Source organism: Haplochromis burtoni, unplaced genomic scaffold (assembly GCF_018398535.1).
Source record: "Haplochromis burtoni strain Fernald_Lab_line unplaced genomic scaffold, NCSU_Asbu1 Contig_240, whole genome shotgun sequence".
Classification (NCBI taxonomy): Eukaryota; Metazoa; Chordata; class Actinopteri; order Cichliformes; family Cichlidae; genus Haplochromis; species Haplochromis burtoni.
In genome coordinates, this window is record NW_024582601.1 from 640,477 (window position 1) to 666,534 (window position 26,058).

Consider the following 26,058-nt stretch of genomic DNA (forward strand, 5'->3'; position numbering starts at 1 on the left):
GGGGGGGGGGGTCACAGAAGTATATGTGTCTTTGTGTGTGTGATGTGTGTTGGGTGGGCTGTTTAGGCTGACGGGCCCTGAAGACGACAGATGACCAGCAGAGCAGAAGAAACTGCAGAACTTCCGTCCACTCCGTCACGTCAGGAGGAATTCAGTGCCGCACGAGACACCCGGCCTAAGTGTTGTGACGCCTAATTACCACCAGCAGCAGCACCCAGCGGCACCTACGGGCAGAACGGCTCCTTCAGACGGACAGCGCTTTGTACTTTCACACGCGCAAAGGGAAGAGAGGAAAAGAAACAGAGAAGCCCATATGATGCCGATGGGGTGCGCGCATGCGTGAGTGTTAATGCATGTGCTGGGATGTAGTTTGGTACAATGTGAGGTCTGTTTGAAGTCTGGAAGTTTTTGCTGTTTTTCTTCCTTATTTTCCTCACAAGAGTCGCTTTTCTGACTCACCAGAATCCTTCCATCTTTCCTTCTTTTTCTCCTTTGTTTTCAACATTTTTCTTTCCTCCCCTTCCCTCCATTGAAAGTGACACTTTGCCCTATTTTTGCCAGACAAGACACCTTTAACTGCATCTCTAAAGACTCAGTGGGGCTCTCTTCCCGTGCACTGCAAAATGTGTGCGGATCTCCTGCTTTGCAGTTTTTCATGTTTTGTACTTGAACTGGCACAGTCGGCCAAGGGTTAGGGGAAACGTTAACCAAAAATATTTCTTGTGTAGTTTTTAAAAAATGCATTTATTTGTCCAAATTCCTGAAAACATGGCCTCTCTTTTTTATTTTAAAGGCTAGCCACACTGCCGTATGACATGCGTACAGGACGTGGCATGTGTTAAGTGGTCAGTGTGCATCATAGCCAAATGATTTGTTTTCGTGCTCTAAGGAACATTCCAGCAGAACCAGTCCTTTGCCATTAGTAATACAGCAAATACGATTTCACAGCATCCATTGAGTCCTTCACCAAGAATTTGTGTTGAGGCGTTCATGTGGGCTTGAACATGAGGAGCAGCAGGGCCATCACACTTTGGTCCATCTCATTTAGAGCTGGCATGCTTAATGCGGTCTCTCTCACTCTCTCTCTCACTCTCACACACACACACACACACACACACACACACACACACACACACACACACACACACACACACACACACACACACACCCACCCGCCCTGTGGGGAGGGGGTGTGCGCGGGAGCAGAGCGGGTGTTCCCTGGCGCACTAATCGGCATGACAGAAATAAAATAAAGAGAGTTGGACTCCGTCAAAACATGTATGGCCCCTTGAACAGAGCTAATAAAAGAGCTAAAGCTGCTTGTCCTTTCAGCTGAGCCTGCCTGATCACACACCAACAGTCACATTATCTTAATTCACAGGATTCTTTTAAGTGTCTCCTTAAACAACGGCGAGAACACTGCTTAGAAAAGACAAATGAGTTTACCAGTTTTAGCAGGGGTAAGTGCCTAAATCCAGTGCCATCGATCCCTATCTGGGTTATTATGAGGCTGTGAGCTGCCACTGGAGCTCCGCTGGTCGAAAAGGCTTAAAATATTACAGGCTAAAAGAGGGAGGAGAGGATGCGTTTGAGGCAAACCACCTCGTCCCCTGTGCTGGTCAATACCTGCAGGCGCCACGAGAAGGGCATTCACACATGCGAACGCTCGCAGCTGACGGTTCTGGCCACCCCTGTGCTGCTCACACAGACACATGTGTATTGGTAAAGGGATGCCTTCAGAACCAACAGATTACCCTCTGACTCCACAGGCAAAATTGATTTTTTTTTTTCTCTCCCCCTTTCCTCTTGTGCTTTATTTTTTATTTTTTTATTTTTTTGCAAGGAGGTGCTGGGCAGATTTCTAACCTAACAGTCTAACCTGAGTGTTAATGCACAAAGAAACATCATGTCCATTGATCCAGTGGTGCCGCCAGAGCGTCTTTAAATGTCTGAGGGGGGAAAACACAGGGGGGTTACGCTAAACTAGTGGGACCAGAGCCTTCATGTGGAAAATTATTTACAGCGCATTTAGCAGTGCTCTCTTTTTTTCTTTTGTAACTGAAGCCATCATTAACATTGGATAGGAAAAAAAATCAACTCTTTGTATTAAACTGTGCTGCTGCCTCTTGTTCGGGCTTCACATATGGTACTTCTGTTCTATGTAGTGTTTCATATCACACAGAAACTGATTCAGATTCAACAGAAAGTTTGGCAAATATGCACTACCTGCAAGAGCGGGTAGGAGTAGGACAAAGAAACAACACTAACCCTCCAGTGTAGCACATCCTTTTTGCTAATTACTGCTAAAAAAAAAAAATAATAAAATAAAATTAAAATAATAAGGATTAATAATACATTAAAAACAACCAGGAGAGAGGAAAAAAAATCCCAGCCATAAAACATATGTATTTTTAATATGAATATCACTGAATCAATACCCTCAATTAGCAACACCAAGCAAATTGCCAAGCGAGGCGTAATTACTCGAAGGTCAGTAGGTATTATTCACAGTCACTTTAGTTTACCACATTAGAACGAGACAGTACGTCGGGCTAAAATTATAAATTCCATTCCCATATCTGTCCTTTTCTGATTTAGATGGATGAAGAATAATTAACTCCTAATTATTCAGATCACTTGAGGCACTTTCTGGATCCACAAAAGAGATGCAGTCGTGTCTGTCAGCCCACTTCAGCTGCTATCATTTGGAGCGATCCAACAACTTGACCAATGACAACGAGAAAAATCTTTTTAAAAAAAATAAAATAAGGGGGGATCCGGGCTGCCTGTCTATGTCATTCCCTCCCCGCTAAACCACCACCACCGCACGAACCCCCTCCAGCTTCACCCGTTTCTACCTCAGAGGTTCTTAAGGAAGCACACTTCCTTTAAATTCACCCATATGCAAATTTTAAGATGTGATTTGCATTTTAAAGTATTTAACTCCCCATATTTATTGGGCTCTGAGGCCTTGCTGATCATTGATTTATGTGCTTCCGGCAATCATATTTCCATATTTTGTGTGGTTTTTAACGACAGTAATAATTCAAATATGCAAAAAGTTGTTCTTTGAACGATATCTTTAATTATATCCTCAAAGCATCATTCCTTTTCGCTCCTTTTTTTTTTGCACTTGCTAAGATTGTCTTTGAATAAAAGAGGCTGAGGAATCATAATTTGGAGTGCGCGATGAGACACTGACGGGCAAAACTCGGGTTACCTTGTGCACCGGGAGACGTCTTAGCATGTTTTGCCCATCTCCAAAGCCACAAACAGACTCGCAGTGCTCTGGTGTACAGGGACCCGTGTGACCTTGTCCCCAAAGCCCTTTATTAATGCTGACATTCTTTCACCACAAATCCAGTCTCAGATTGTGAAATTCGTCTCTTATGCTCAACCAAAAACAAAAAAAAAAAACCACACACACACACACACTCACACACACATTTAAAAAAAATAAAATAATGACAAGACCTTCCCCCTTTGTTTTGCCGCTAACACAGAAACTTTCTCTGTCACCTCTTCTTATTAGAGTTGTCAGAGTCGCCGCATGCTCTTATGAAAGCCGTCACCCTCCACATGATTAAAAGTGGCGGGTTCCCACCACCGTTTGGCCTATCAGCGTCACCGAGCAGCCGTCAAAATGTGCATGCGGTCCTCCTTGGCCATATTCCCTTTGTCACCTCGGCACGCTGTTGAAACTTTTTAGAATAATAGCCCGCCTGTTCGTGAGCACGGCCGGCTAATATATCAGATTAGTGGTGTTTGGTTGCAAAAGAGGGGGAGAAAAAAAAAGGGGGTGTTTCATTATCTTGTTCACTTGGTAGGCTGCATGCTGTGAGAGTCGATATGAAAATAGAGATTAATTTAACAAAGGAGCCTGCACATTAGGCCCCCTGACCATAATGAGCTGCACAATACCCTACTTCACTGAAAATTATGGTATTATCATGCTGCATGTCGGAATCCTGCAAATCAATATACCGAATTTAAAAGGCATTGAAGTCAAGACTATTAGAATTACTACTATTTATGCGTTAAATGTGAGGAATATGATCCACTTTCGCTTTGTGTGTATTTTGTTACCGTGCATCACTTTTTGCATCTGACTGTAAAACCTGAAACAAAACCTGTTTACAACAACACAGGTCTGCACATTTCCCCATTCTCTCTCCAGCTTTCTCTCTCACACACACACACACACACGCAAAAACAAACACAACACCACACACACACACACACACACACACACACACACACACACACACACACACACACACACACACACACACACACACACACTTTTTTCTAACAAGAACACACAAAAAACCCAAAAAAACCCACAGTTACAACAGCAAGAATAATGCAGAATAATCACAATATTTATTTCCTGAAATTATACTTAAAAAAATAAACAGCAAATGAATTCAAAAAACACATATTAGTAGCATCATAATTATTACTAATAATTACCATTATTACTGTAATATTTTTTTAATTATCTCCATCAAATACATCCAGCGTGGTTGATGGTTTTTACACGTTGCACTTCTGTAAATGCAGGGATGCAGCGAGGCTGACTTCAGTACAAGCCAAACACATTAACACGGAGCCCCTTGGAGGATGCATTTCACCCCAGTGTTTAACTATCACTGCCGAGTCTTGCACCGAGTGCACGCAACATATGTTAAAACACCACCCACGACACACACACACACACACACACACACACACACACACACACACCAACACACACACACAATCACTTGGCACACCACCCTCCACCCCGCAATTAAGCTTTAAGCCTCACTTCAGATTTCTGCACGGTGGCTTTAAAACTGATCACTGCGGATCAGCGCTCTTATATTTAATTGATTTAATGTGATGCTTGTGTCTGTTACATACACATGGACAGACACAGGCTCTGCTCAGAAAGAGCACCCGAACTCTTGCAGTACACTTGTGCTTTCAGTGTTTGAAGAAATCACCGTGGGTGAATGCTTAAAATTTTTTTTTTTAAAGATTTATGTTATATTTGGATATGCATTTAACACAGAAAATGATCTACTTATTTACACACTTGCACTCATACAGACCAGATACACACAGGGCTGAACCAGTGAGGAAGTTGAAATTAATTAATTTACAAAACTCTTAGATAAAATCACAGAAGTATGTGGCCAAACTGGTTGTGCAAACTCCTCCAACATCTGTTTTAGGTCCCACTAGTGAAAGAAAGGTTTTTGTGGGGGTTTTCCCCTTCGCTTTGTTTTTCCCCCCCTTCCTATTTGGTAAAATTCTATATCAAGCAAATCAATTAGACCACGCTGAAAATCGCTCATCTGGTGTAGCAGAGCTGTGAAACAGAGTGTAAAACTATTCTCTCTCTCCCTCTCCAGAAAGGTTATCGCGTTGTATCTTATTGCCTTTACCTGCTCCTATTCACTGTGAACATGCACTGATTTGAATAAGCGCCGCTCCAGAGGCTCTCTTATCAGATCCCAGACGGGTGTGCCAACACAGCAGTATCAGGTACACACCATCTCTCTTTCTGCCTCTTCCCCAAAAAAAGAAAGAAAGAAAAACTTAAGAGAAGAAAAGGAAGAAAGCAAGAAGAAGAAGATGAGTTGCATCTGGGATCTGTTGTCTGATAACGCGATCTGGCTATAATCACATCCAGGCTGGTTATGCAAAAGTGACCAAAAGAGGAAAGCAGTTAATCCTTCTTTGGAAATGATTCCCCTTTTCCGTGTTTTCTTTTCTTTCCTTCTTTCATTTTTTTAATTTCTTTTATTTTGGCTTCTTTTCATATCCAAAATATATTTTCTACATCTGCCGACGTACAGACTCTTAATTTATTTCATGTGTAAAATACAAAAATATAATACACTGAATTTTTAAGTGGGGTATTATTAAAAAAATCATTATGTAGTGTGATAAAAACAAATTGTAGACCCGTTAATGTGCAACAATTACCCACCGAAGGCATTTTTTTAAAAAATTTCATTTCATTAATAGCCTGCATGGGGACTTTTCTTTCTTACTGTACACAGCTAAAGGAATATAATTCCCCATAGATGAACTGGTTTCCAGTTCCATGTTGTTGTTTGCTTTTGCTCTATAAGGAGAAAACACTAGCTTGCTGAGGCATCAGTCAGAGCAAAGGGGGGTGGGGTGGGGGGTTAGCGAGCAACATGACCTCAGAAAATGTATCCTCCTCGGGTAGGTTAAACATACAAACACACAAACACACTCGCTCACAAACAAACACGCACTGAGGCCATGCTCGCTTCCCCGGTCCTCTTAACAGGCTAACCTGCTCTCTTCATTAGGGTGCTGTGGGGACTTATCACTGTGTAGTCTTTGTCCTTGCTGTAATTGCCCTCTCGGCATGTCAGCTCCCACCCACCCAACACCATCATAAGCAGCCCCACACCCAGCCAGCCAAGCCAGCCAGCACAGCATCAGACCCCCTCGTGACAGGCCTGGTGAGACGGCGGTGCGGGAAGTCTCTCCTGAGACCTGCTGATCGGCCCCTGAGGTCCGCCGGTATACAGAGGCTTGTCCTAGTTAAAGCAGCACCGGCAGGGACACCCCCCCCAACCCCCCCTCACCGACCAAACGCTACGTCTGCCCTGCCATAAGCCCAGCCTCTAACCTGACTCATTTATTACTGCACCAACATCCAGATGTACTCTATCGTCTCAACAATGATATGTGGAAATGTTCTGTTAGCAAACTTTGTTCTTTTTCCTCAGTATGACTTCAGCAAGAGGTGGACAGTGAACTACATTTAAATGAGCCTTCACATTTCTCACACTTTAAGGGACGCACACATTTAATGAAGTGTTTAAGCTGCTTTAAATGAGTCACTTCTGTCTATAACAATCTTTCACTTCATTATCCGACTTCCATCAGCTTTGGCATTGCAAGTGTCTTTAAATTAAACCCCCCTTTTTTGTTTCATCTGATACGCATTCTGATTCTATCTTATTTAAAAATGACAAATATCAGTTGAAATAAATGAAGAAAGAGTTACACATCCGATCTTATCTTTTAACAAAGTGAACACGCTCTCAACTGCATTGCTTTCATGCAAGGCATCCACATGTACCACACACCCAGCAGTCACATATTGCAAATGAGCTCTGTGACTGTGGCTTTCTAGCAAGTTGAATGGCGCCATCTAATGTTCAATAAAAAGACCACAAGTCACAGCGACGCCTGTTTCCTTTTGAGTTTAAACTGCATTCAAAGTAAGGAATTAGTTCTTTTTTTTTGGGGGGGGGGGGGGGGGGGTTGCTTGACGCTTATGTAGCCTATAAAAGTCCAAGCGATCTGATTTTTGCTGCAGGGCTTGGAAGGAAGCAGGCGGGCAGGCAGGCTTTGAAATGACCATAAAAGTGGGCAGAGTGAACCCCTTAATTTGAAATTTAACTGTAATAGACAACAAGCTATCAGTGTTGCAGCATAATTCTGACCTCTGTTTGTTTTGCTGAATACACAGAATAAATGAAAAAATGCTTCCTCTTCATACGGTGCGTTCCTCCTCATCACACTCAACGCTTTTTCTTTCCTCCCCCCCCCCCCCTTTGGGGTAATCGATGTGTCAGCGTTTTCACGGCTGACTGCAGGGGTTCAGACCTACTCCTTGCCTCGGAGGGTTCGGTGGTGCAGAGGTTAACACGAGTTGCGTTGGACAGAGCAAAGACACTGTCGCTGACAACGGGGGCTTCTACTTTCCTGGCCACATGTCCTCTCTTTTTACAACAGGCCTGACACTTGTGGATGCTGAACTGGGAGGGCAAGAACCCCACCACCACCACCTTACAAATTGTACTCCACAACATTATCCCTGTCACATGGTTGGGCACAATTTGGTGGCAACTGTGTCGATGAGAAGATCTTCGTGGCAGCCGCAGAGCTTTAACCTAACCTCTCTGCCGCTTAGCACAACACCAGCTATCAGGGCCACGAAAGACACGAGCGACCAAACAGCGAGACCTTTAAGATATGTGATGCACAGTCTGACGTTTTAATAACTTTGTCGCACTGCATCTGTAAAGCAAACACATTAAAGTGGACACAGTGCCCCCCCTCATTAAACACACAGCAGTGTAAAACCTCCTCCACACTTGCATAAACACACACGTACACAAAGAAACTCATTGCCTTTCTGCATCCCTGCATCCATCCAACGGATGCCACCAGCAAGCCTTGGGAGTTTTTCTATGGGGGTGTTTTATGCATCCCACAGGGCTCAGAGACAGTGAGATGTGGCTATAGCACACAGAGGATCCCAGTCAAGGACACAGGCAGCATCACTCACTCCACCATTATTTCCTCATATTTAAAGCTGGGCAGGCGCAGGGGTTTACCTGGGGGACTGGAGCTGCACATGCAGAGGAGGGCGGGTGATTTCAGGGTCCGACGGGTGTGCTGGGGGACCGAAAGCTAAAGGAGACGCGTGGAAAGGAGAGAGAAAAAGAGAGGGAGTGACAGAGGGCTTTATATGTCAGGCCGGTGATACCAGCATTTTTATGGCCGAATATTTTTCCTCTTGTCAGAGCTGGATAAGGAATCACCATAAGGTTGGGGAGCATGAATATTGCCCTTGAGGGCCCACTGTGGCTGCTCCTGTTTATGGTTGACTAGCAATCAGCCACCGATTCAGGACCTCCAACCCCTCATCCATCCACGTCAGCAATTAATCAATTAAACGGGCAGCAGGGAGGAGTTGGATCGGCTAGGTGTGTTAATACAATAGCCTGTTAAGGCTGATGTAATTTCATCACTAATGTCACCCATTCATCACGGCTTATTATCTGGTTCGCATAGACAATGGTCAATATCACTTCATAAATCTGAGAATCATGGGGATCTTGTGATATTAAGCCCGAAGGATGCCACCAAATGATGGGCCGCAGAGCGTGAGGGCCAAATTTAACGAGAAAGGCTGCTGAAACAAGTGTTCAACATAATGTGACGGATTACACACGAGGGCTACAGACTTTTTATGTAATCCCTGAGCAGAAAATAGAACTCTTATTATGAAGACCAAGGCAAACAAATGCCATCTGAGACTACTGCTGGTTTGATAATATACAGATCACATAACTGTCCCCGTTGTAGGACTTGTTAGTGTTGAATGTAATGTATGCAATGTCGGCTTAATCTGAAAGGGTCAAAAATAATTTAAAAAATTAAACCCCACCATGGTCCCAGCTGGTTCCGAGACTTACGAGGAAACCGCAAGCACGGAGATATCATGCCTGTTTAAAATCACGGTGCCATATCAATAGGCTTTTATCATAGCAGAAAAAAGGCGAGTTTGTGTGTGTGTGGACGACAAATGTGTAAATAGCTGGTAGCATGTGGGCGGAGGCCCTGTCCGCATGTGTGCCTGGCATGAGCGCGTGTGGGCCAGACCACATGTGATACCCAAAGTGAGAGCGGGATTTGGCGTACCGGTGGATATGAAGCCTTCTATCCCTAACAATGTTTTTTGGACTCGAGCCGCTGACAGCTGACAGTTTGTGCTAGTACTTCATAACTTTAAATGTCACTATTTTCAGGGCCAAAATATTTGAAAACTTACAACTCAGTGCTTCTTGGAGAATTGAGTTGAAGCAAGGGTAGAAACAGGCTAGGCCATTACATCAGGTTAATGTAATGTATTGCAATGTCACAGCAGTATCCCAGAGCTTTTATAGCTCTTACCAACACCGCAGCGTTTGATGCATGTCTTGTTGCTCACTGTGGATTTGCAAGGCTCTCCGAGGCACCGTGGTAATGGGCTGTACAGATGAACCCGACTTGACCTAACAACTGATTGTAATCTATGGATAATTGTTTGGAATCTGATCAAGCTGTTTCATTAGACTTAAGGGTTTAGCTCAGACAGGCAGCAGTGTTGATTCATTCTGCAATAAATAGAGTTTGTAATCAAAGAAACTACATCATATCCATCATATCAGTTGGACAGCACTGACTGGCCCGCATCCAACACTTAACAGAAGACCAATACCTGCCCCGCACATCGCTCTAATGCTACTAACAGCTTCAGTCAGACAAAAAGAGCTTCTCTTCCACCCAAGCCAACATTTCCCCAGCACTCCCAGCAGGTACATCAGTTCAATTATGATGATGGCAATGACTGATTGCATTTTACGTCTCCCCTGTTCCCTCAATAAGTCTGGCCATCACATGCAGCGAGAGCGAGAGAGACGGATGAGAAGAAGGAGAGGAAAAAAGAGAGACAGAGACAGAGATAGCGGCGTCATCCTCGGTGAGCTACAAACATCCCAGATGCCAGTCTCCGGGACGGTATCAAACATCTTGGTGGCGGACTCGCCATGAAAATAATCTATACCTACAGGAAGTCAATTAAAAAGTGCCAGGGGAGATTAAGAGCAGCGTGACGGCTTTTCGTCAGGTCACCGGTTTGTCTAGGAGAACCAGCTTTTCGGGACGCTGCCGTGTGAATGAGTGGAAGGTAAAGTGTGCGCGTGACGGTAGTAAAGACGTGTTGGGAAAGCGAGCGGCAGCGGAGGAAAAGGAGAGCGTTACCGAACACCCTTAAAAGCCCCCTCATGAATATTAAAAAGGCCTTTGGCAGTCGGCAGCTCTGCCACAAGTTTGCAAACCAGCATAATGTGTCTGTTTGCGCTGAGAAAGGCTCAGTCCGGATATCAATTAAATCAAGCTTTGTCAGTCTGATGGCCCTCTCAATGGAGGGACAGCCCATTCCCCTCTACACATCAGCTCAGCTTTGTGTCAACCATTCATCTCTCATCCTCCCCTCCGCTTCCTCCTCTCTCCCTCTTGCCATCTTTATCAGCCTTGACGCACGCTCCCTCTCTCCCTCTCTTTCCTCCTTCTTTCCTTTGCTCTCTCTCTCTCTCCGTCTCTCAAGCAGCCGGTAACTGAATGCACAAATTACTCTCCCCTCCACCTTTAACTCCCACTAAATCTTTCCCCTTTTCCACTTTGCTGAGCTGGGATATTTTATTCCTCCATCAAATATGCATCCCATTAATTAAGTTAAATTACTCCTGACTGCCAAATATCCCCTGCCCCGATGGGTGTCAACACAGAAATGCATGACTGTGAACCTGCAATGACACGGCCCCAACACTTAAACATGAGTTACAGCCTTTTCCAGCTCCATCCACGGGCAGATTACCAGACACTTTGGGCTCCTGGAATTAAGCACCCGTTCGCTCCTTCCCCCCCTCCTCCTCCACCCAGCTTTTTAATAAGTGCACAATGGATGACACTCGCACTTCTGACAATGAGAGGACTGATATTTTAATTACACCCCTTTTTTCATCTGCCTTCCTCTTCATCTTTTAATTGCTGTTGTTAATCACTCATTAACTTCCTTCTCTCTATTTTCCCCCTCCTCCTACAATATACCTATGACATGATTAGCTCTATAGAATGGATTGTTCAGCAACATTTTTTTTGAATCATTTATCAACTTTTCAGGATAAAGTTTGAACCTCCTTTGTCCCAGTTTGTGGCGAAGGGATTAAAACTTATCGTGCTCGTGCTTCCTAACTAACAGAGCGTCTGTTTGCTGCTATCGGCCTTTAGAAGGTAAATTAAAAGTGTAAAAAACGCTACCATGAAAAGGGTCTTGTGAGACCAAAGTTAGTCTACTTCTCTTCATTTTTGCCCTGCAAGTTAAGATTTAGCAAAAACAAAGTGATGAAAAAAGAAGAAGAAGAAAAAACTGAGAAAAGGCTGAGACCACAACAAGTTTAATGTTTTAGGAAAGAAGCTGCATGCGCCTCTTAACTTAGCCGGTCCTCAAGAGTTGTATAACTCACAATCATACGCTTATGTGCTGTGCTGGCTGCTTAGCTTAACTACTGATGTTGCCGTTTAAGTGTCTGAGCCCAGTGTTTGTTTTGGTTTGTGTTTGATTAAAGGGAAATGGCTTGATTATGAAGCCCTGAGGCCCCTGTTGTGGACCCGCTAAAGAATATGAGATTGTTATTAAAACCTAATAGGACTGATATGCTGACAGCGATTTCTCTCTTTGTCTCTCGCGCTCAGAGATGCTGAGTGGGGTCCCAATCCGAACTCTTCAAAAGCATCCTTTCGCCAACGTGAAACTAACCGAGAAAACAGACTTTGTCTTCTGTGAGCACCTGCACTCGTGTTAATTTGAAGTGAAAATTTAATAGCATTTGTTGCCTTTCTGCTGAGCGTGAGGCTCCGCGACACAAACGCAACTGATAAAGCCGCACGCCTGTTGGCACCTCACCTCGGAGATACCTGTGAGGACACGTCACTAGCAAGGAAGTAAGAATTTGACAGTTCACTATAAAAGTGTGAAGCTGCACACCGGTGGATTTATACTGATGCATCGACGCTGTCTACATTTTGCTCTCCCTCCTGCTCTTTTCTTTTTTTTCCCTGTGTGTGCACATGTGCCTGCGCAAGAGTGTGTTTCTATTGCAAAAAACATTAATTTTACAAACATCAGCCCAAGGCTACTAAACACATCCAATCCATTATGCTGCGCTTTATCGTGTTATGGGGGGTAACGGGCTGTAAAGCTGTCTTGGTCATAAAGAGCGATCGCGGAGTGTCGAGTCAAACCAGAACGCAGAGCTCTCCGAGCCATACGCAGGCCTCGTTATCATCAGAACAGCTCCGTCACATACTTAACCTTTCCAGACCAGACTTTCTGCATTATTTTCCAAATGACCTTTAGCGTTACTTATTTCATTTCCGATAATGGCACACTAAATTTAGTTAAATGCATCAGAGCAAAATGTGTTTATTTTGGTGAAGGGGTCTACACTGACTGACAAGGACCGTGTTCCCAGAGTGAGACGCTAAAGTGTCCGGAGCGGTAAACAGCACTACATCTTCCTGATGGGAGCAAGTGCCAGGCTCCGTGCGTGATGGGCAGAAATCTTAGCAGATTCATCAAGTAAGTAGGTCATAGGAATTGAGATAAGGAATACATAAAACAGATATATGAATATGTGGCTGTCGCTTTATCCACGCAGATGTTCATGGATCTACTGGAGGGTCAAGGTCAGTACACCAACTTCTAGGTGTGACACAAATATTAATGAAGTACATTCAAATACAAAAAAAAAAGATTAGTAGTGTTCTTTCAGATGTTCATGCTTTATTTTTCTAATTCTCTTACTTAAAGTGCATCGAGTTGCATATTTACAAGCATCTGAAGGCTGCAAACGAAGCCAATGAAATATGCAAACACTAAAGGCTTATTGTTCTGTGCTAATAAATTCAAAATTCCTGCTTACAGTTCCTGCCAACATGCGGTGCACACTCTTGGTCTAAATCATTAAGGGCACAATGAGTTTTGAAAAGGTCTAACTCTAACACAAATACATAGCTATCCTGGAGCTGTATTATCACACAACACAATCCCTCAGCAGCCTGCGAGGAGCAGCGTGCTTCACGCCCTTGCTGTACGGGCGGAGGGGCTTGGGTGGAGGGATCTTAGCAAAATCGCTAATGTACGTGATGATTAAGTGTAACTCAAATACCGAGCGTGTTGTTCGTAGGCCTGACAGGCAGTAATTTGGTGTATTATATTCTCCGGTTTTAATTGCACGCCACCAACGTGTCCCCGTGACACGTTATGAAGCGATGATGTACAATTATTTCAGGGCGGCGGGAGATCAGCGGAGTGACATTATAATCATCCTCATAGGGATCCTTCCCTTCATCTGCAACAACCATTAATGTTTAAATGGAGAAGAAGGAAAAAAAAAAAAAAAACATAAAAATAGTTCTCAGGGAGTTCTAACCAGAATCTGTTTGAGGATTATAGAGAATCACTTCAGGGGAGAAGGAGAGGGGTGTGGATAGACAATAGAGGGGCTGAGTTAAGTGACGGCTTTCTCTGGATAAGCAGCAAGCTAAGATGCTCCTCCACTGTCACTGCCAGGCCTCACACTACTCATACAGGCCCGGGCATTAAGGCACATTACAGGGGATGAGCCACGCAGGGCGGAACTGATGGGCTATTCTGGGAACAGACCAGACAATCTCACAAGACAGGGGGGACATAAAAACCCTGACATGAGCCAACCCCATCCTGTTAACAGTCAAATCACACACACACACAAACACACACACACACACCCGACATGAAAACATGACTATATATACTCCAACGCTAAGTAAGGGGAGGGAGGGAGAAACACAATCCAGCTTCCTCTACAGTGAAGACAAACTTTAAGCATGCTGGAAACTTTTTGTGTTGCAAGAAAGAAACTTTTTCTTTTCTTTTTTCTTTTTTTGTTTGGGGGAGGGGGGGGGGCTAAAATTCCTGAAGTGACACTAGCAAACAGGCAGCTTATGACCCACGATCATAAAACCTCAGTCCACAAGAGGACAATCCATGTCCATGATGGTGTTAATACTTCTAAGGCCTGGGCTGAGATATTAAACCAATGCCTCAAAACATTTAGACTGTTTATGCATAATTTAACACCTACAACAGCACTGGATCTCCATTGCATCTTTGGGGAGGACAAGAGAGCGGGAGGGTGAAAATGCTGAATCCACGGCCTTTCTGTTAGATGATGGAGGAGAGGAGGAGGAGGAGGAGGAGGAGGAAGCTCATTAAGTGGCCAAGCCCCAATGTGGACAAAACATGCCAGGAGGAAATGCAACAATCTGCCATCTTGCATGCTCCGAGGGTTTTTTTTTAACCAATTAAATATGAGAAATCTTATCTCTCGTGCTAATAGCAAATATGTGCTTTTCTGCTTCTTTTTTTTTTTTAAACACCTTAAGAGATCTTTATAGCAAAGTTTATACAGATGGGTCTTTAAAATTAAAAAAATAAACTCTGTTTATATGAGCAGACAAACAGATGTGGGGAGGGTAGAAGAACTGGGGAGGCAGAAAGCCTATAAAGTGGTGGGATGATGAGCGCGGCGCTGACCAGCACACTCAAGTTTGACTGGCAGCATGGTCAAGGGTTCCAATCTGTCTTGGCCTCGCATTTGCATTTGTTAATTAAATGCCACAACAATATGATCTTTAACTATCAACAACTTCCCTGCCCCACCCCCGCTTTGGAAAAGAAAGCGGCGGCAGGCGAGTCGAAGCTAAAGTGAGGTGGACAGCCGAGGTGCAGCACGTCCACTCGATCACAGAGTCAGAGCTGGGGTAAATGTTCCAGTCTGAAAGTTTAACAAGGAAGCGCGGCAATCGATGTGAGTGAGCAGGAAGGAGAGGGTTTTTTTGTTTGTTTGTTTGTAAGGAAAGAAAAAGCCCAGGAACAATGTGCTGAGCTTAAACAAAACGCCAATAAACCTAATCCAAGAATTCTGTGCCACATGGATGCCTGAGAGTCTGCAAGCGTAAAATGAACTGATACAACTACAGTTAGATAGATAGTTAAAGAAAAACAGGACCCAAACTGAGGGTTGTGTTAATTGACATGATAAACTGCGATTACACAACCACACGAAAGACCAAAAAAATATAAAAAAATCCCCCCCAAACAAACGTATTTGGTTAATCAAAAAAGTTGGCCCGTCGAGAAAGCAGAGCTTAATTGCGCTATAATCTCACTTTTTCTAGGTCACCCGAAACAAAACAGGTAATCACATTACACCTGAAACACAGTCATCCATTAGTAGCGTGCTTTGGATCCAGATTAAAGGACATATCATGAAATGTGAAAAGTTTGGGAAGGGGGAGCAGGTTATGTGAATGTATGGCTCTGGCCTTAATGAGGGTGTGTCTGTGGGTTTCTTTGTGTTTGCTGCTCTTTAGTCAAGACGAGGGATGGCCCGGTGATCAGTCAGTACTGAAAGCACACACAGGGGCCGATTTGTCACCAGTGGCTGGCACTGGCAGCACATAGCTCCTCCATCTGCATGATTTGTGAAACCAGAGGCCGTATTTAGTAGTCCCATTTAAAGGCATATTGGAGAACCGTTCTGTACGTATATGTGTATGCTTTATGTGCGCGTGCATGGGTGTGTGTGTATGTAAAGTCAGACACTTGGTCAAAGCGCAGCACATTTGCAGCACTTGGGAGAGAGGAGGGTTTTTCAGCTGGAGGGCTTGTGAAACATGAGACTTTCCTCTCATTAAAGGAGAAGCTGTGTTTAAACCAAAGCTTGTTTGCTCCTGCTGTAATATGTTTGCGAACATCAGCGGGAGCAAATAAACACATTTGCTCCGCTCGGCTTTAGAAGAACAACAACGGGGAAAAAAAGTCGGCCTGTGACTGAACTAAACGGAACGGTTTATACAGAATCACACAGAGGGAGAAACTAATAACGCTGCATATGTCTTCATCTTAGCGAACGTGCAGCTGCAGAAGCTCGACGGGAACAAAGCCGGAAATCCCACAATTTATTGTATTCCCCGTCTGCATGTTAAACAGCTTAACACGTCCATCTGAACATGGCACGGCAATGAGGAGGTCTACCACGGGAATGAAAGGAGCTGAGCGCAACATATGGTCTACATGTAGGGGGTAGACGGTAGTGCAATAATAACTGTACTCTTGCACTACTGGGTATTTGTGGGCTGGTGGTTACCTACATAAACTTCCAATTAGGATTATTTGTACAGAAGAGAAAGCAAAATAAATGGATAGTTAAAAAGCAGCAATACAATTGTCTTTTAAGGACTGAAGTGGATTCACATGTTAAAGGGATGGTACGCACCAAAATGAAATATACGTGTTATTCATTTCTTTTTCAGCCTGTCCTGTATAATAGAAGCAAACGGCACTGGCCTGGTGCTGCTCAAAGTGCCAACAGGATACATTTGAACTCAGCTTTAATCGTTGCTTTCCAGAAATCAAGACCCAGCTACTCACAAAAAATAAATAAATCTGCAAACCTTGGTGTGAAAAGTTTAATGTAGAAACCATTTTTCTTTTTGCCAAACTACACCTGGCAACTATATCACAATGCAGAGGGATATAATAACGTGATTAATAAATGGTCAACTGATAAGATATATAATTTTCGTTATTGTAAACTAAAATGTATAATTATAAAGTGATATTTAACAATCTTGACGAACCTAATTAAAATTACTCACGTTAAATAATCATTACTATAGTATGATTTCTGTTCATATTATTTACACATACTGGTCATTTTATCAGGTACATCTGTTCAACTGTTCGTTTATGCCTTATCAGCAGCAAGTCAGTGCATTTAGGTTTATAGACATGGTCAAGACAGCCTGCTGTAACTGTGTCCTGAGTCTGAGGCCACCAAATGCTGCCGTTTAGTAGAGGTTGTTGCAACATAGAAAAACAATAATGGATTGCATTTATATAGCGCTTTTCTAGGCACCCAAAGTGCTTTACGATTCCACTATTCATTCACTCTCACATTCACACAAAACGCATGTTTCTTTCATTTTCTGAAAAGACTTTGTGAACTAACTAAAAAATACTGGCAACCACCAGTGCTGCCTTTCAGCCTCCTAATAGACACACCTTTGGTATCAATTTGAAAATCCTAAGTGCTTCTTTCTTGAGTAATCGATTTCACAAGATTTTCAGAAAACTTGACCTATGAGATTTGAACTCATCCAAGATTTAATTAGATGCAGTGTGGTATCCATTTGAAGGTCCTACATCACTTTGTTCTCGAGTTATCACATTTACAAACCTAGGTGTCCAAGCTGCCTGCATGGTGGGATGATGACAATACCTCAACAGCCTTTTACAGCCGAGGGGTCATAAAAACCAGAACAAAAAATAAATAAATCAGAGGAAGTTTTATTCTTTGTTGGTTTAGTAAAGTTTTTATGACATATGAGGCACTGATAGACAGTCTGGATGTCTATAAGACTGTGAGTGAATTGCTTTCAAAAGGTTCTGTGTTTTTACTGTAATACTTGTACGGATTTACCTAAATCTTGCATACATTTATATGACTCCAATAATAAAATTTAATATAATAGTAATTTAACTAACACTGAAACTAATAAAAACTAAATTAAAACTAAACATTTTCTAAAAACAGTGAAAGACACAGGATACCAACCACACCCTCAAAGTTCATAGCCTTGTGATTTCCATGTTTTGCATTAATTATAATATAAAGTTATCTGTAAAAATTAATTAAAGTTTAAATATTCATTACACAGACTTTATCAACCACATACAAAGACTTTTGAACATCAGTTTCAACTTTACTTTAACCACCCAGTTAATGCTTGTTGATGGTTTATTCAACACCTATTAACCAATCAGTAAACACTAATAAGCCTGCCATTGTTGAACTAAATTTAAGATTGATTAAACATTATTTACCATTTATTTATCCATTCATTTTTAACCATTTATTAAAGATAATAATGTTATCAAAGTATGCATCTACCACTTTGAAAAGGCCAAACATGACAGGATGCAAACATAAAGCTGGCCACCCTCAGCCAAGCTGTAACATTAGCTATCTGCGTTCTTCCTGTGGTTGGAGGGTGTAGTTTGGCTGAAAGAAAATTATTTGTACCCAAACGTGCTGAATATTTTTGGGTAACTTGAGCCAATATTTCTGGAATAAAAAGACGTCGCTGCTCAGATTTCCAGGTGTTTTTTGTTGTGTTTTGTCTTTTGGTGTTGTTGCCACTATGAGCGTCACAAGAAATAAATACAAGAAAACTGCCTTTACCTTGTTTCGATTATTTTTGCACAGCTACAATTTTTCTGTAAATAGTGAATCCCTTTACATTGATCGGTTTACTTTCTTATTAAATAGCAGAATATGGATTTGGGTTTTCAAACAGAACATTAAGGCATTAAATGGACAGCAAGGTTCTCAAAAGGCAAACTAATCACAATCTGTGGACGTGTGTGACAGATAAGTATAAAAAGCTGTCTGCATCACATTAGCAAATGAAGCAAACCAATGCCACGTCTCTTATTATGACCAGGCAGGGTTAAATGGGTTTGAATTATGAATTAGCCTGAGACAAATGCAATTTAAAGTGGGCTGTACAATAGATAATCAGCAGGCCACACTCAACAGGAGGAGCAAACCAAACGCTTGTCTCAATTTTGAGCTTCAACTTGAAAACTGCGGCAGCTTTTCAGCAAACTGTGAAATATCTCTATTAGAAATGTGCATCCAATCAAATGTGAGACAAGTGACTAAATACATTCTTATTGATTTGCAATTGAATCCTCAGGTGAGAGTCATTAGATGTAACACTAAAACAAACACATTCCCCGACTCGTAGATTTTCATGTTATTGCTTGACTTTTTCTTGTAAATGTCCAGAGCTGTAATGACTGGATCATCCTTCACTCCAAATTTGTGTGAGCAAAGCCGTTGTTTGACCGCCCTCGACTCTGCGAATTGTTACCCTTAAGAACGGCATACTCCGAGTAACTCACCCACATATGTCGCATTTGTACTCTCGCATGCCGAGATGTCTCTTCACGTGGTTCCTGGCGTCTCCCAGCTGAGCGGTTGCGAAGTTGCAGATCTTGCACATGAAGGGCTTAGACCCTGCAAAACACAGCACGGAGAAATCACATGCAACAATAATATTATGTTTGAAAGAAACGGCAATTTTAATAAAACACGACTGCGTAAGCGCTGGGCAGAAATCTGATTTTACATTACGGATCATTTTTCAATGCCAGGCGTGGAGAACTGTTATTAGTTCTGTGCTAGGGCTTCAATCTACTTCACAGCTACGAAATGACTTCAGAATTATAGAAACAGATGCCCTTACTCCAGCCCCCATAAAAACTACAGTCACACTCCAAGTGCCAAGCAGCTCTTCGTTCACTCTCTATCTATCCTTGTCACTCTCCTTCATCTCTTACCTACTCTTCCTTTGCCTGTGGATGCGTAAATTGGATTCCAAAGGTCAGGGCGAATACGTAAATCAATTCTGTGTGCGCTCACTACCGCCCATTCCATCATTAAAGCGCTAATCACTCTGGCGGGCTTCGCAGGGAGGTTTCTCCCTAATTATTGTCATTAATAAGTCCTGAGGGCGGGGTAGCATTTGAGAGAGTGGCAAAGCTTCTTCCTGCTATTCATCATTTAAGAGCAGAGCGAGGGTGAGGGCCAATGCCTGTACTATCTCTGTGATGCACTCACATCTACCAGCTCAAAGAGAAGGAAAAGAAGAACGTTGGACATGCTACACCATCTCAAATTTTAAATATAGAACACAAAAAAATGCTTATTACAAATGCAAGTTTACATTTCTTCAAAGATTCAAGCTATAATTAGTAAGTAACATGAATATTTTGTTCAACAGCGGCACAGCACAGTATGACACTCCAATATAAGTGGCAGCCTGGTGTAATATCCACGTATGCATCTTTGAGCAAACCCTCAGCCTCTCCCGGTGAATATCCCAAGACGTTGTACAATATTTATTCCAGGGGCAGCCGCTGATTTGATTAAGCACTTTGTGTAGATTACTAATTCGTTCATACACGGTTCACTTGCTGTGAGCTGGAAGTACGACACATTGAATTTTATGCCGGTAACGAAGATTGAAAGGCAAGCCTGTGCTAACAAGGCCCATAAACACAAGGGACGGGGAGTGGGGGTGGGTCAACACATGGGCAAAGACAACCTCTTCATTTCACATGTCTCCATAGTATACCACACACACACACAAACACACACACACAGCATAAAACAAGAGCAAATAAAGGCAAAAAACAAATATCTCGGTCCAAAACTCTACCCTTCACACCGTAATAAAGTGACACTTTTTCTCTCTCTCTCTCTCTCTCTCTCACTGTCTCTCACACACACACACACACACACACACACACACACACACACACACACACACGCGCGCGCGCGCGCACACACACACACACGCGCGCGCGCGCACACACACACACACACAAATTAAAAGAAGAAGAAAAAAGATTACAAAACAAACTCAGCAACACCCATAAAAAAGACAGATGCACACACTCACACCACACCCACTGTCACACCTACACCTACCTGCATCTAGATTCAGAGCCCCACCTCACACCTTTGCATGCGCTTGCAGACACACACATTATATTCATAAACAATAATCACCTGTGGACAAACAGAAGGAGAGACAATCATTCTTCCCCCTTCTCACTCACTCACTCACACACACACACACACACACAGTCATATGCAACCTAAAGTTGAGGTGTGAGAGAGAGAGAGAGAGAGAGAGAGAGAGAGAGAGAGAGAGAGAGAGAGAGAGAGAGAGAGAGAGAGAGAGAGGCGTGTGGGGAGCTGATTTGTCCAGATGGCTGGCTGAGTATGAAACATGGCAGAAAGGAGAGCGATGTAACGTCCCTCAGTTCTCACATCTTATCACATTAATACTCTACCACTCCACTTAAACAGCCTCCGTGAAACTGAAATTGACCATCAATGCAGTGTCATGTTAAATTAATATTGCCATCCACATAGGGGCGATGTGGCTCCTGCACATCCCAGATGAGACAGGGAATGACTAATTAATTTCCTGAGAGGAGAGAGGAACCTCTTGCAATGTTTCACTACGTGCTCACGCACATACACACACACACACACACAGACACACACACACACAAACGTCTCGCACATGATGCACACCCCTGTCACAGCCTTGGCTTTAACTTTCATGTTTAGAGGAAAAGAATAATAGCTGATAATTTCATACAAATAAACACATTTTGCTTCCACTTCCACTATTCTGCAGTTTCAATACTGCGGTTTCATCTGTGAACAGTCTTGCGGGTGTTCAGTCAAAGTTTATTTTAATCTGTTGCCTTGTTTTTACTTGTTTCAGCCTGCAAAAAATAGATTTACTCTGCATTACAGTGGGTGCATTGGAACATGGTTAATGCGGTGCCACAAGTCACATGAATATTAAACATGATTCTTTAGAGGAAAATTTTCACCTGTTCCTGTCAGCACAAAGTGTGAAACACATACTTTAACAGAATGCAAGAGGGGGAGGATAGGAAGAGAAAAGCACCACGCATAAAAGTCTGATGGCAACTGTGAACACACAAAAAAAACAAAAAACCTTTAAAATATGTGGTTTTATTAAAAGAAGCTCTATAGGAGTTCAGCATTATACTCCAGAAAGTTCAGAAACAGACACCGGACACATTAAAGACAAACTGAAACACTGAAGCAACACAGTCGAAAGATTCTGCCTCTTAATATGGCCCAGGATCCAAAATTACATTTAATTTCCCATCATGCAACTCCATACCACCATTCTTTAGACACCCAGTGCATAACGCTGCCACTATATCCCCCACTTCCTATTAAAAGAACTCAAGCCTGTAAGTCAAAAGAAACCTCGTGACATTATCAGACATATATACTTAAACTTCACACTTAATAAACTCAGCTTAATGGGAAAAAACACACACATGCTAATAATTTATCAGTCTCATGACGGGTTATAGACAAAAAACACTCTTTTCTACCAAGTATAACATTTCCAAAAATCAAGTAAGTATTTAGGGTAAAAGCGAACTGGGATTTCCTCCTAAACAAAATGTAAAACCACGTTCCACGAATAACCAAGAAGGCAAAAATAAACAAAAAGAAGATTAAGAACATTTCTGTTCTGCCTTACTGATTTTTTTTTTTTCACAAATCAACTACCTTCCATTATAGGTCTGAAATATCCTATAAGATAACTTCAGACTAAAACTCCTGATAAGGCCTCCTTTTCTGTCTGAACAACTCCAGTTCGCTTCCTTCACTCTACCCTTTCAAGCAAAAAGTTTAGAGTCATCATAAACGTCTTTTCTTCATAATCACCGCCGTTCCCATTTGTGTTTCTATAGTGCTAAAAACGTTGTCTTTCTCCCTCTGGATTTAAGGTCTATAGAGCAGCATATGGTACCACCTCAAGGGTGGATGGTGATGGTGTGTAGAGGTATGAATAAGCATCCCACTGTACACTCCCCCCCACCCCCATCCCCCGAACCCTCCAGCAAAAGGTGGGTCCTGCAGCACGACGCATTGGCATGGAAAATGAGCTATTAAATCCAAAGCTGTAAATACTTCAGTGTTGCATTGGTCTGCTCTCTGCTTTTGTCCTGCTTTCAACTTTTTATTTGCCAAAATTTAATTCGCTGATTAATTTAATGCTGATAAATCAGCATCTCATCTATTCAGATATATCTCATCTATTCTAATAAATCAGCATCTAATTTTTTATCCTTAAAAAAACCCTTCTCTTTGGGACCTTTTTTTTGGTTTGTTTTTTTTTTGTGTTGCATGGAGTGGTTTAATGTGTGGGGGTTTGCTTAAGAAATAAACATTCCATGGTTCAATTCTCGGATGAGACACGTATTCCATCAGGAAGGGAGTCCAAATTGACCGTGAGAATCTACGTGCTGTAGCAACCTCTCGACAATAATGGAGCAGTCAAAAGCAGCCTTGATGTAACCTTTCAGGGTATTCTTGGCTACCAAAACAGGCTAGAAATAAAATACACTGTGATGATTAGAGATTACAAGAGTCAATTGCTTTTTAATTTCTTCTACACATGCTAAATGACAAAAATCATCTGTAAGGATTTAAAGATCCTAGAAATGTTTGTATCAAAAGCCAGTATGGGTTAAACCATCACTAACGTGTTTAAACTTAAAACTATACAGCAGACCAGTGGAGCACCTATCATTTTAATTCCTGGCTATTGCTACAAACACAAATTACATCCTGCATACTAGCAAGAGTGGATAACATGTGTTATCATTGCTTTAAGGCTCGGTCTGAGGTCAGACAGCTCACTCCAGTGAAAAAGTGACCAATTTACCTCAAAATGCAAATTTTAGCTGCGCCCTCATTGGCAAAATGCGAGCATGTGTATGCGATTCCTTTAAGGGACAAATTGACAAATCTGTGTGCAGCCTCCCACTGCCGTCTCCTGATTTCTCTGATTAATCAAGTGAATAAAAACTAGGTCTTAATTAAAAGGATCTGGACGTGCTCCCAGCTCAGAAACTGGCAGACCCCCACCGTGCTGCTCCGCAGTCGGCCCCACAAACAAACTCCCAGAATAAATGACCAGCACATAAAAAGGTGAATAATTCACTGTAATGAGGGAACTTAGCAATAATAACAACTGACATATGTCGTCAAAATGAAGTGAAATGGGTGCTTTCTGGAAACAAGACAGCATTAAGGAAAGTGGAGATGCAGTCTCATAAACAAGAAAACAACTCTACTGCATAAAAATAGGTAAACCAAAAAAAAAAACAATAATAAAAATGAAGTAGTGATCATTTGAACCCCTGGAATGTGCCCTTGACTCGAAGCCTCGAGTTGGGACCTCAGTGTCAAAGCTTTCATTTTCTTAAGTAACACTAAGTAAGTGCCCTCAAAACTCAAGAATTATGACAGAGGGTGGAATTATGAATACGTATAGACTAACCATTAATAAGAAGAAAGTGGAAGCTCAACATTAATCATCAAGATTTTAACCTCTAATTCTTACAGCTTTAAGCAGTTTGGTCTAAGCTGTGAAAAATATGACTTTGGCACACAAGGTGACTGGCAGAAAGGATGTTTTCTTGTCTGTAACATTCCAGTACTGCAGTTTCACTAATTGAACAGTATTTACTATACAATCGTTTTAGCCTAGATTATGAAGTACACCACACAGTATGTACTTAGATAAGACATACTGGAAGTATCATTTCTGTGTTTACTACAAAAGCGGTACGTAGTAAAACTACAGTCCCCACACAAACCATCCACTGTCACAGGATATCAAACCATCCTGTTTTTATCTTTTCTTCAACACACATTTACATACACACACACACAGAAACACAAGGGCACAATCATACACACACATGGTAAGCACAGAGCATGGACTTCAATTAAAGTCCCATTAAAGTTTCGGCTGAAAGGGGGATGGACCATAGGAGGCAGAGAGGGGCATTTATTGATGGCGCCCTCACATCTCGTTCCTGCATTAAGTTGATTTTAAAAGCAATTAATACACATGGTCAGGGAAAAGTAATGGAGAGCCCCATGTTCTTAACCTGCCGGACATTTCCCAGCCGAAGTCCTGACCAACGCAGGCCTGCTTTGCATTATAAATGACAAGATAAATCTTAATGGATTGAGGATAATCAGCTAGCCATGAAGGCTGACATATACACACATTCACCAGGCATACGAGCGCACAAACATGGACGTACAGACACGAGGGAAATTAAAGGCTTTGAATACGTCTGCATTGATTATTTTAAATTATTAGCCCACCTCTCTTTGGACCTCCAATGCTTTTAGCCTAAGCTTTAACACATTTACAGAGACTTATTGACTATAATTACAACTGAGTCCTAGTAATGGACACATCAATTATGAGTCGCACATGTCTCTGACCAAGCGTTGCTCAGGGAATCCCAATCTGGGGTCCATTAGCGTCTCTCCTGCTGGTCTGAAGCTCAATCAGTCTTTACCTTCACCTCTACTGAAACAGCTATTACCTGGCTGAAGTAGATAGTAGCTCTAACATTAGCTTGAACTGCCAAAAGAAGAGGCACCCAATACTTTGGGACCTAAAACAAAGGCCTAATAGCTGAGGAGCTACACAAATGACAGCTTTTCTTTCCTTTTGCAATTTCTGGACTGAATCTGATAATAACCACCAAGCCAATCTGTATCACTTATAGAAGGTTTAGTCATTTGTGTAAGAACTGGGAAGTGCAATTGTTAATAAAGTGTATGTGAATATATGATACATTTTCACTTTTTTAAATCACAAGCAGCTTTCTAAGCGGAAATAAATGGATAAATTGCAATTCCAAGCACTTAAAATATGCATTACCAAGTTAATAATTTCAATATTTGCAGTAAAGATGAGGTTTACAAAGGATATACAAAGGATTATGAGCACCTTCCTAAAACTATGTTGTCATGTAATGTTTTAGCAAACTCACTGTGGGCTGCAGATGCCTCATTAATGTGCTCCCTTGTTTTTAATAGCGCAAGTAAAAAAGAAGAATCATAGCTGTGGCTTGCTTTTACACAAAAAAACAAACATACTGCATTGATGCATATTCACTGTGTGGGAACAAGG

At 42.2% G+C, this 26,058-nt stretch overlaps 1 protein-coding gene across 3 annotated transcripts in view; it reads right to left on the reverse strand.

The window, feature by feature from the left end:
* The window catches only part of znf407 (zinc finger protein 407), a 164,017-nt gene that overhangs the window by 131,511 nt on the left and 6,448 nt on the right, over positions 1–26,058 (reverse strand). For all 3 annotated transcript variants that reach the window (XM_005937670.3, XM_005937672.3, XM_042227039.1), the window contains exon 4: positions 19,385–19,499. In XM_005937670.3, coding sequence (XP_005937732.1) covers positions 19,385–19,499 — 115 coding nt within the window. The remainder of the gene's footprint in view (positions 1–19,384; positions 19,500–26,058) is intronic.